Below are 12694 nucleotides of genomic sequence, written 5' to 3'. Positions count from 1 at the left end.
CAGACACAAGGGTGTCCCCTCTGCCTTAGGGGTCTCTCAGACACGAGAGGAGGTTCGTCGCCTCAGGGTCTCTTCGCCTCTCGCCCTCGCCTTCGGGTGTCACAGACAGAAGCAAATCGGCAGCGCGCACGACCCACCCCTAGGGCCCCAGCGGAGGGTGTACGTAGCGCGAGAAACAGATACTAACATTGGTCCCGTCCCCCCCACCCAGCGGCGCGTGTGCGCATCCCGCTCGGACGTTCGCTGTCCGGTCCTCGGAAGCGATGGCAGGAGCAGCTAGGCGCCTGGGGAAACAGGTTCCGGAGGCACGCGGCCCGCTCGGCGCCCGGGGCTCTGAAGCGATGCCCGGAGCCGCCAGGTGCACCGCGAAACAGGTTCTAGAACGGATGTTGGCTAATCGCCCGCCCGCCCCGGAGGAGGAGGACGACGAGGAACAGGAGGAGGACGAGGAAAAACGGGAGAACGTGCCAGAGGAGGGCCGGGAAGCGATGCCCGGAGCCGCCAGGTGCACCGCGAAACAGGTTCTAGAACGGATGTTGGCTAATCGCCCGGCCGTCCCGGAGGAGGAGGACGACGAGGACGACGAGGAACAGGAGGAGGACGAGGAAAAAACGGGAGAACGTGCCAGAGGAGGGCCGGGAAGCGATGCCCGGAGCCGCCAGGTGCACCGCGAAACAGGTTCTAGAACGGATGTTGGCGAATCGCCGGCCCGTCCCGGAGGAGGACGAGGAGGAGGACGAGGAACAGGAGGATGGCGAGGAACAGGAGGAAGCGTCAGAGGAAGAAGACAACCAGGAACACGAGCCGGAGGACGAGGCCTCGTCCTCCTCCTCGTCGTCGGACCAGGAACAAGAGCGATACGCTCCCGGGGCGGAGAGAGATACGTTCCGGTCGAAAAACGGAACGATCGCGTGGTCCTCGGTCGCGTATCCCAGACAGGGCAGGCCGTCGCGACCGAACGTGGCGGCCACGATGCCCCCGGGCCCCACGGAGCACGCCGTCTCCCGCGCGCGGGACGTAGCCTCCGCGTTCCGGCAGTTCATCACACCCGCGATAGAGAGCGTGGTCCTGGAGATGACAAACCTGGAGGGCTCTCGGAAATACGGAGACGGCTGGAAGGCGATGGACGCGATCGACCTGCGCGCGTACGTGGGGCTGCTGATCCTGGCGGGCGTATTCAGGTCCCGAGGCGAGGCCGCGGCCAGTCTGTGGGACGCGGAGAGCGGAAGGCCCGTGTTCCGCGCCACCATGCCTCTGAAAGTCTTTCACACGTACTCGAGGCTGCTGCGATTCGACGCGCCACAGACAAACTCGCGGCCATACGAGAGGTCTGGGACAAGTGGTCCGAGCGGCTCCCGTTCCTCTACAACCCGGGCCCTCACGTGACGGAGGACGAGCAACTGGTCCCGTTCAGAGGTGGGTAACGCACGCGCTCACGCACGCTAGCGGCAGAGGCGCGTTTGTAGGAAAAACCTAGGGCCGCCCGACACCTGGTGACTATCATCATGATCATCATCATCATCATGATGACCGTCTCTCCTCGTCTCTCCCCCCGTCCCCAGGTCGTTGCCCTTTCCGCCAGTACATGCCCAGCAAGCCCGCGAGGTACGGGATCAAGTCGTGGGTGGCGTGCGACGCTAAATCCAGCTACGCGTGGAAGATGCAAGTGTACACCGGGAAGCCAGCCGCGGGCGGCCCGGAGAAGAACCAGGGCATGCGGGTGGTGCTCGATGTGACAGAGGGGCTCAGGGGGCACAACGTGACGTGCGACAATTTCTTCACCTCCTACGAACTGGGACAGCGCCTCCTGGCCCGGGGGCTCACGATGGTGGGCACGGTTCGCAAGAACAAGCCCGAGCTCCCTGCCGCGCTGCTCGCGACCAAGGCCCGAGAGGTGTTCTCATCCAGGTTCGCGTTCACCCCGAGCGCCACTCTAGTGTCCTACCTGCCCAAGAGAAGCAAGAACGTGTTACTGCTGAGCACGCTGCACACGGACGCGTCGGTGAGCGAGCGCCAGGACAGGAAACCCGCCCTCATCCTGGACTACAACAGCAACAAAGGAGGGGTGGACAACCTAGACAAGGTGGTCGGAACCTACAGCTGCCGGCGGATGACGGCCCGCTGGCCCCTGGCGGTCTTCCACAACATAATCGACGTCTCCGCGTACAACGCCTTCGTGATATGGAGGGAGCTCAACCCCGGCTGGATGACCCGTAAGAGGAACAAGAGGAGGGTCTTCCTGGAGCAGCTGGGGAAAGCTCTCGTGACGCCGCTCATGGAAAGAAGGGCGCGTATCCCGCGCACACACTCGTCCGCGGCGCTCGTGAAAGCCGCGCAGAGCGCTAGAGCCGGGGTTCGCCCCGAGGGCCTGGAAGCCGCTGCCCGTGCCCCTGGCCCTGCCCCTGCCAGTAAGAGGAAGAGGTGTCAGAGCTGCCCGCCCAAGAAAGACTGTAAAACCCACACGGTGTGCAGCGGGTGTAAGAGATACGTATGCAAACGCTGCACGCACGCCTACTGTCCCACGTGCGCCGACTGGGGGTTTACACAAGAAGAGACGGACTGACCCGGGGCGCGCGGGGTGTTTGTTCAGCCCCGGGGGTCCCCCGGACCCCACCGATTTATCCCGCCACCCTGCCCTCGCCCTGGGGTCTCTCCGATCCGCCGTTAGCATACCAGTTCCCCTCGCCCTGGGGTCTCTCCGACCCACGGTTATCCCGCACCCTCCCCTCGCCCCTTGGGTCTCTCCGACCCGCCGTTAGACAGCACCCTGCCCTCGCCCCTGGGGTCTCCCCGACCCGCCGTTAGACAGCACCCTGCCCTCGACCCTGGGGTCTCCCCGACCTGCCGTTAGACAGCACCCCTCGCCCTGGGGTCTCTCCGACCCACGGTTAGCATACCAGTTCCCCTCGCCCTGGGGTCTCTCCGACCCGCCGTTAGCATACCAGTTCCCCTCGCCCTGGGGTCTCTCCGACCCACGGTTAGCATACCAGTTCCCCTCGCCCTGGGGTCTCTCCCATCCACGGTTATCCCGCCACCCTGCCCTCGCCCTGGGGTCTCCCCGACCCGCCGTTAGACAGCACCCTGCCCTTGACCCTGGGGTCTCCCCGACCCACGGTTAGCAAACCAGTTCCCCTCGCCCCGGGGTCTCTCCGACCCGCCGTTAGACAGTACCCTGCCCTCGCCCCTGGGGTCTCCCTGACACGATCGAGTTGGCGTGTACACTGCAAGGTGCGATCTGACCCGCAGGACACGGGGGTACGCGCGGAACGCAAGGGCGACACAAGGGTTAAAACCACAATTAAAACCACAAAATGCCTGTTTCGTGAATGGAGAAAACTTACCATTGATAAGGATGGTGTCCTCTGCCGAACGACTCCCACCCACACACAGTTGGTCCTGCCCGAGAAATATAAAGGAACAGTCTTGCGAGAGCTTCATGATGAAATGGGCCATCAAGGTACAGAGCGCACTGTCACTCATTCGTGAACGTTTCTTTTGGCCATACATGCAGGCAGACATTGAGCATTATGTCACAAAAACATACACATGCCTAAAGCAGAAGAAGCCCTGTTATGAGACAAGAGCTCCATTAACAAACATTGTTATGACCCAGCCCTTTGAATTGATCTCAATATATTTTCTGCACTTAGACCGCTGTAAAGGAGGTTTTGAATACATTCTTGTGGTAGTAGACCATTTCACCCGATTCGCCCAAGCATACGCCACTACTTCCAAATCAGGTAAAACTGCTGCAGATCGCATCTTTAATGATTTCGCCTTAAAATAAGTTGTTTGAACAGCTCCAAAAGTACTGCGGCATCACAGGCTCCAGAACAACCCCATACCACCCGCAAGGCAATGGCCAAGCCGAGCGTTTTAATAGGACACTATTACAGATGCTCAGAACACTCACAGAAAGTCAGAAGTCTAACTGGAAAGACTCCTTGAATAAGCTACTGTATGCTTACAACTGTACCCGCTCAGAAGTTACAGGGTTTCTCTCCTTTCTACCTGTTATATGGGAGGTCTCCGAGACTGCCTGTTGACATGCTGTTTGGGTTGAATTCAGAAATGCCTTCCTGTAACCAGAAAGAGTATGTAGAAAAATGGAAACATGGAATGGTAGAGGCATATAAAATTGCCAGAAAGGGGAAAGGGACGATCCAGGGTCCTCCATCGCAATTTATTAATTCCTTGTGACCACCTACCTCTCAAAACTGCTCCGCATCCAAAACCCAGACAGAAATGGGAGTTGACAAAGCCTCAAAGTTATGATACGGAGTCTGAGGAGGGGAGTGAAGATGAATTGGACTCATTATGTGTCTCCACAAGTGATTCAATCAGGCTATGTTGATGAACCTGAAACCTTTGAACCACTACTTTCCTCAGAGGCCGATGGGCACCCAAATGAGGCCCTGGAACAGGTTCCTGAGTCCATGTCTTCTGTGGAAAATGACCAAGAGGAACAAGAGCCACCGGCAGGGACCAACAGTGCAGAACAAGAGTTTAGCTTACCTGCCGATGAACAAGTTCCTGCTCCTATGTCGCCTGCTGAAAGTGACCAGGAGAGTCAAAGAGAGCAAATGTACCAGTTGCCTAAAAGGAAAAGATACCCACCAAGAGTACTAACCTATGATGAATTTGGTGCACTGTCTTATGATGTCAAGCAACTACATGGGATCTTGCAAACACCACAACATGCCTGCGCAGTGCTTGTTGACATGGTTGCCACCTGTTCAGCAATACTGATACCAGTTGCCTTTGGTATATACAATCCACTAAATAAGGACCATGGACGGTTAAAGTTCATACGAGATGGTGACCTTGAAATCAGAAGACCCTTTGCATTATGGACTGTTACGGTCTGGCACTTTGAGCAAAATATGGACTGTTTTGTCTGAGGAATATTGCCTTTAACAGTTTTGAACTTTGACATTTTGGAAATAACAATGGGCTGTTTGCCTTATGGACTGTGGGCTTGAGAGGCTGTTATTCCTGAACTCAAAAAGGAATATGGACTGTTGTTTCATCTTTGAACCTCTTTGAACTTTTTTTTTTTTTTTTGCACTTTAAAACACTCATGGACTGTAATTCTCGATATGCTCTTGATTTTTTTTTTCTATGCAGTTAACTATTAAGTTTGGGACGAGCCATGGACTGTGAAAAGATTGAATAGAAATTCTTGCACCAGAAAATGTATTTTATTTTATGCAACTTACAAAAGGAACTGAGAATCTCTTTAAAGAGAATGTCGAGAGGACATTTATTTTTGTAGGGAAGTGTGTGACAGATTGAAAAGGAACATGTATTTTAAAAATGCACGTCTGTGTACATGGTGATATATAATTAGATTCATTAGTTTCAATACGTAGAAAAGTCTATAAAAAAAAAATTGTTTATAGTTATACTGAGTTTATCTGCGATCAGTTTATGGGCACGATAAGTTGGACGATCGATTGTTCTGGTCTGTGTTAACACTAGGGGGAGAGCTTGTGGGTTTTCTCCATTCTACATAAAGCTTGCAGTGGAAAAACAGTGTGCGAGTTTTGTGTATTAATCTTCTCCCCTTTTCAGGGGTACAACACAAGCAGTGTGTTATGACAAAAGCTGTTCACATGATAGACCAATCAGAACTCACTATGTCAGCATGTCCAGCCCCTTCGTTATCTCAGCCAATGGAAGGGAAAGTCCTGTATTTTCTGCAGGTTAAACAAGGGTTTTAGTTTTACATTTTATTCGCATTTACACTTCGCAATACTAGTTTGTTATTAAGTCACATTAAAGTTCACATGTTTAAGAAGGCATTTATGCAAAAAAATACAAAATGTCCCCGGAACATGTTTTTCTTCTTACAAACGGCTCTCCTGAAAAGTAGTGACATGCGACATAAGGCCAGTTTTTTTAATTCTGTCCTTCTCCAGATCTTTCAGGTTTCAGGGCTGTTGCTGGGCAATATGGACTTTGAGCTCCCTCCAAAAATGTACTATTGGGTTCAGGTCTGGAGACTGGCTAGGCCACTCCAGGACCTTTAGATGCTTCTTACGGACCCACTCCTTAGTTTCCCTGGCTGTGTGTATCGGGTCGTTTTTATGCTGGAAGACCCAGCCATGACCCATCTTCAATGCTTTTACTGAGGGATGGAGGTTGTTGGCCAAGATCTCGCGATACATGGCCCCATACATCCTCCCCTCAATACGGTGCAGTCGTCCTGACCCCTTTGCAGAAAAGCATCCCCAAAGAATGATGTTTCCACCTCCATGCTTCATGGTTGGGATGGTGTTCTTGGGGTTGTACTCATCCTTCTTCTTCCTCCAAACACGGCGAGTGGAGTTTAGACCAAAAAGCTCTATTTTTGTCTCATCAGACCACATGACCTTCTTCCATTCCTCCTCTGGATCATCCAGATGGTCATTGGCAAACTTCAGACGGGCCTGGACATGCACTGGCTTGAGCAGGGGGACCTTGCATGTGCTGCAGGATTTTAATCCATGACGGCGTACTGTTATACTAATGGTTTTCTTTGAGACTGTGGCCCCAGCTCTCTTCAGGTCATTCACCAGGTCCTGCCGTGTAGTTCTGGGCTGATCCCTCACCTTCCTCATGATCATTGATGCCCCACAAGGTGAGATCTTGCATGGAGCCCCAGACCGAGGGAGATTGACCATCATCTTGAACTTCTTCCATATTCTAATAATTGCGCCAACAGTTGTTGCCTTCTCACAAAGCAGCCTGCCTAATGTCCTGTAGCCCATCCCAGCCTTGTGCAGGTCTCCAATTTTATCCCTGATGTCCTTACACAGCTCTCTGGTCTTGGCCATTGTGGAGAGGTTGGAGTCTGTTTGATTGAGTGTGTGGACAGGTGTCTTTTATACAGGTACCGAGTTCAAACAGGTGCAGTTAATACAGGTAATGAGTGGAGAACAGGAGGGCTTTTTAAAGAAAAACTAACAGGTCTGTGAGAGCCGGAATTCTTACTGGTTGGTAGGTGATCAAATACTTATGTCATGCAATAAAATGCAAATAAATTATTTAAAAATCATACAATGTGATTTTCTGGATTTTTGCTTTAGATTGCGTCTCTCACAGTTGAAGTGTACCTATGATGAAAATTACAGACCTCTACATGCTTTGTAAGTAGGAAAACCTGCAAAGAAATATCAAATACTTGTTCTCCCCACTGTATGTGTTTGAGTAAAATGTTTAGTTTTATTCAATAAACTACTGATAACATTACTCCCAAATAAAAGTATTGTCATTTAGTGTATTTACTTGTTGAAAACAACATTTGGTAAAAAAAATTTTAGCCGTAGGAGCCGACGGAGGGTCGGTAGCCGGAAGAGCCGACGGAGCGGCCGGGCCAGTAGAGGGCGCCGGGACGGTGTGATGGTAATTTTATCGATCAGAACTCTTTAAGAAGGAAGTACAGAGACGAAATACTCTTGGCACAATTAACAGTTTATTAATTATTTATTTGCAAATAAGAGAGACACGTCAACCGCTTACAAACATAATCGTCAGAGGAGACTAATTCAATACATGCACAATCCGTATATATTACATAGAAAAAGGGGTGTGGTAAGTTGTTGCCCATCTGCCTTGTCAGTGAAACACATTCCCTCTGTTCTATCACATGTCCTAGGTTTCAAACAAGTCACATGTTGTCCTCCCCCATCTGGTTAACCTTCTCAACCCTTGAGGGGGACTTCATCTGGACAACCTAGAGATTTACGATTAACCCTATAATCTACTGTTACCAATCAAGAATGCCCCCTAGGACTAACACCAGGTCCCTCTCTAACACACTCATCTTCACATCCAAACAATGGGACTCAGTCCTTTAAAAAGTAAGAATGCATCAGGTTTCAGAATGTCCACAACAGCGGCCGGGACAGGAGAGGGCGCCGGGGCGGCCGGGACAGGAGAGGTCGCCGGGGCGGTGACCAGATACCGGCAAGCTCTGGCGGTGCAGGCCACTCAGGCTCAGGCGGCTCGGGCCATTCCTCTACGGGCTCAGGCGGCTCGGGCCATTCCTCTACGGGCTCCAGGGCAGCAGGGAACAGTCGGCGCCAAGGTGCAGGCACCGGACGTAGAGGGGGCGCCATCGGGACTTCCCTCAGGCACTCACTCAGCCCCCCCCTAAACATTTCCTGGGGGGACCTCGGTTCAGGAGGGGACCGTGGACCGGGTGTTGGGCACCTCGCCCCAGAGTGCGGTGCTGCCCGTTTCGGCTGGGCCCTCCCAGACGAAGGGAAGATGTCCCTCCCCAAACGGAACGGGTACCGGGCCAGCAGCTTCTTGGTCCTGGTGATGGCCCGTAGTCTGCACACCTCCACTAGTGTTCGCTCGATGCGCTCTTCAGTCAAGGGTGCTTCCCGCTCCATTTGGTGGTAGCGCCCTAAGCCGAGCAAACATTCGAGGAGGCGGCGGTTCCATATAATGTCCTCCTCTCTATTAGCCTGCTGGTTCCGTGTTTGGTGGATCATTCTGTAATGATTGGTGCAGTGTTGCGGGAGCAAGGAACCAGGTGCAGGCAGGGGTAGTCCGTGTTGATTCTTTAAACACTGAGCACAAAAACAACAAAAGAAAAGGGCTGACTAAAGCAGCAAAACAAATGCAAGCAACGGGTATACAGTACTTACATAAAACGGCAACACACAAGATATCCAAACTCAACAACAACAATGATCCACACTGTGGGGAGCAGAGGGGAAACATTTAAACTAGGGCTGTCAAAAATAGCGCGTTAACAACGTTAATTAGTTGTTTGTTGTTAATTACGTACATTTTTTTTACGCATTTCAGGCATGCGACGTGTGACAAATTATTCAGGTCAGGAAAGTCAGGAAAGTGCCATGTACCATGTATTGTTCCAGAGACAACAAATAAAGATATAAAGAATAGATGGTACTGGCGTCTTTATTCCATGTGGCACACAATGCATGTCTCCATTACAACCTCTTCCTCTAGGGAATGCACTTCATCTTATACAACACATTACTGCCAACTGCAGGCATAAATCATTACTCATCACAATAGATACTCATTACAGTTGGGAGCTAGAGGCGAGATGGAGCAAGGTGAGCAAAGTGGGCCTATTGACGGATTCAAATATAAAAAGAATGATGATGGTACAGTTAACAAGTACAAGGTTATTTGCAAGATTTGTAACAAGGAGTTTCAATTTCACTGGAGCTGAGCTTGAGGTACCATGTCAACGCCAATGGTTCAGCAAGTCGTTTGCGCCAGACCACGCTGAATGATCGCAGGCCATTAACAAAATCAACCTCAGATAATTTGACCAACACAATAGCAAAATGGATTGCAAAGGATTGTAGACCCATTAGCATTGTAGAAGACTCAGGTTTCCTTGATGTTTTGCAAGTGGCGTCTCAAGACTCATCCTATAAGCCACTGTCAAGAGCCACAGTTATGACGAAAATCCACGAGCTCTATGAAAACGAAAAAGGAAAGAGGTCTTGGCTCAAGTAAATCATATCGCCCTGACAGGAGACCATTGGACATCAGTGAGTAACAACAATTACCTCGGAGTAACTGCACATTTCATCAGTGACACGTGGGAACTGAAGTCTTTTGCGCTGACTATATTAAAAACTGAGGAGCGTCATTTTGCGGAGGCTTGTAAAGAACAGTTCCTGTCTGTTGCACGTAAGTGGGACATCGAGGGCAAGACGACAACCATTGAGACTGACAGTGCACGCAACATGGTTGCCGCAATTCGACTTACACGCTATGAACACATGAACTGTGTCGCTCACATGGTGCAGAGAAGTGTCACAGTGAGTCTTGCTGACAGAGGCTTTGTAAATGCTTTGGCCAAGGCTTGCAAAGTTGTCGGTCATTTTAAGCACAGCCCAGCAAATGCAGCGGAGCTTCAAGCACAACAAGTCAGCCTGGGAAAGAAGCAAGAGCCATTGGTCCAGGATGTTCCAACACGTTGGAATTCAACGCTGGAAATGGTCAAGCGCGTGAGCAGAAATAAAGAGGCTGTCATCGCAGCCCTGGACAATCAGGAGCACAAACTCGTTTTGCCGACCGCAGCAGAGTGGGATAAACTGCAGAGGCTGGAGACACTTCTAGAGCCATGCAGGTAAATCAGTCAGTAACTTATCAAATAACATTGCTTTGATTATTTTCTGGAATTAATTAAACCAAGTCAAATATCAATAACATGTATGTATGTAAAAAATAATAAAGATAATAATAATAATGATAATAATAATAATAATAATAATAAATTATTATTATAATTATTATTATTATCATGATTAATAATATGTTGATAACCACTGTTCTAATAATACACTGTCTCTGTGTGCATGTGTGTGTTTGTGTGCGTAGGTATGTAACTGAGCTCCTGGGTGGAGAGGCCTATGTCTCCTGTTCTGTGGTACTACCTTCTCTCTGCCACTTGCGTCTCAAGATGGAAGCCTGTGATGAGGACCCTGCATATGTGGTGAGATTCAAGACCAAGTTCAAGGAGGACCTAGCATCCCGTCAAGAACAGCTCAACAATGCATGGCTCCAGATTGCTACAGTTTTGGATCCTCGTTTCAAAGACTTGAAATGCCTGCCCAAGACAGACAGGGAAGAGGTGTGGACCACACTTGAAGGGATGCTGCAACAAGAATCACCCAGAAGGTCTTCACAGACACATGATGATGGGCCACCCAGGAAGAAAATCAGCCTTCTGCAAATGGGCTCAGATTCAGAATCAGAAGATGAAGAGGTCCAACCTGCCATACAGAGGTACAGAGCAGAGCCCACCATTAAATTGGAGGACTGCCCCTTGAGGTGGTGGGCATCTCATTCAGGAGCCCATGAGAAGCTGGCCTCACTAGCTCACAAATATCTAGCCACTCCTACAACCACTGTTCCCTGTGAACGACTTTTCTCAGTTGCAGGTCACATTGTGAACAAGAAAAGGTCAGCTTTACTTTCAGAAAATGTGAACAAGTTAGTTTGCCTTAGCAACTGGCTGAAAGATGATGAAGCTCAGTAGATTTGAAAGGTGATGTTTAAACAAAAAGACCAGTTTCAGTGCAACATGTTATAGTAGTTAGCAACTGGATTTGAGCAACTGGATTAAAGAATGGAGGAAAAGGTAAAAGATTGTTCTTTGGTTTGATTTAAAAGTTTTATTGAAAAAAAAATATTCCACATAAAAACGCAACAGATGACTCAAATTGTGAAAAATGTGGTAGGCCACTGTTATGATTTGACTACATTTATTGCTTTCTGTTCAATTGAATACTGTAAATTGTACATCCTGGTTAAAGAGGAATGCCAAAGAGGAAGCGATGGGACATTACAAAGACAAATATTATGGTGAGTAGTATGTTTCAGCTTGATTTAAACCACCATTATTTGGCTGTGTTAATAAAGACATAATATGAAAATTATGTATCTGTGTCCTGTTATTTATCTTTTGGTATGCATTTCAGAAAGAAAAAAAATTTAGGATTCAGGTGTAATTGCAAATGGTGATTAATCCTGATTAATCCACTGAAAATTCTGATTAATTTGATAAACATTTTTAATCATTTCACAGCCCTAATTTAAACACATACAAATTAGCAAACAGGGACCTGGTGTAAACAATAATTGAAGACATGTGACACAACAAGTCCGGGATGCATTCATGTGAGTTGGGAACTAAAGATGTATGGAACCGGTGGCGCTGCTGCTCACCATACCATGACACACTGTTTTTATTCAGACAGGGTTTGTAAGCAATCAACGAAAATTGGGACACCTATAGGAATTGGTAGCATCAACTTATAAGGCTTAATTTACTTCCATTGCTGTAGAACAGCTGTAAGTTGTTAACCGATTACTTTTTTTCCTGAAAAAGGCCTTTTTCATAACTCTGAAATGTATATTAACCGAAACTATGTTTTTTAACCTTGGGCAGTTTAGCTCTTACATTTGTACCATTTCAGGTTTTTCACTGGACCTGAACTGCTTAATTTTCAATATAAAATGGAAGTCCTTTGTGCACAAATTGTAACTTCAGTAATGAGTAAGTACTTGTGGCAGTGAATTTACCAATTGCAAACTCTAAATTATAATTCTTGTTACTACAACAAGCATGTGGAATTTGAAAACAATTTATTGGTTAAGACTGTTTTAGTCATCTAAGGATTCATCCTACTAAATGCTAAAGTAAAATTATAAAAACACCTGTATATAAATTCAGAATTATGTTAACAGTAAATGATTATAAAAACAATTCTGTGCTGATAATGACAACTACATTGTCTGCTATAGCTAATCAATGTCCCTGTTCATCTTTTGCTATGTCTGCTATAGTGACCAAGAAAACAATTGGTAACACACTACGCCATGAAGGACTGAAATCCTGCAGCACCCACAATGTCCCCCTGCTCAAGAAAGCACATGTGCAGGCCTGAAGTTTGCCAATTAACATCTGAATGATTCAAAGAAGAACTGGGTAAAAGTGTTGTGGTCAGATGAGACCAAAATCGAGCACTTTGGCATCAACTCACCGTGTTTGGAGGAGGAGGAATGCTGCGTATGATCCCAAGAACATCATCCCCACCGTCAAATATGGAGGTAAAAACATTATGCTTTGGCAGTGTTTTTCTGTTAAGGGGACTGGACAACTTCACCTCATCAAAGGGACGATGGACAGGGCCATGTACCGTCAAATCTT

General features: G+C 48.6%; 1 protein-coding gene across 1 annotated transcript; it reads left to right on the top strand.

Moving 5' to 3' along the window:
- Positions 1-263: 263 nt before the first annotated feature.
- Positions 264-2781, top strand: LOC117592905 (piggyBac transposable element-derived protein 4-like). The gene is given in 4 exon segments (XM_034287193.1): positions 264-505; positions 588-1294; positions 1297-1416; positions 1563-2781. Coding segments are annotated over 4 exon segments (2070 nt in total). The 3' UTR covers positions 2564-2781.
- Positions 2782-12694: the final 9913 nt, after the last annotated feature.

This window comes from Esox lucius, chromosome 17, assembly GCF_011004845.1.
Source record: "Esox lucius isolate fEsoLuc1 chromosome 17, fEsoLuc1.pri, whole genome shotgun sequence".
Taxonomy (NCBI): Eukaryota; Metazoa; Chordata; class Actinopteri; order Esociformes; family Esocidae; genus Esox; species Esox lucius.
The sequence above is the reverse complement of the archived record's forward strand: the minus strand, read 5'-3'. Positions and strand labels throughout refer to the sequence as shown.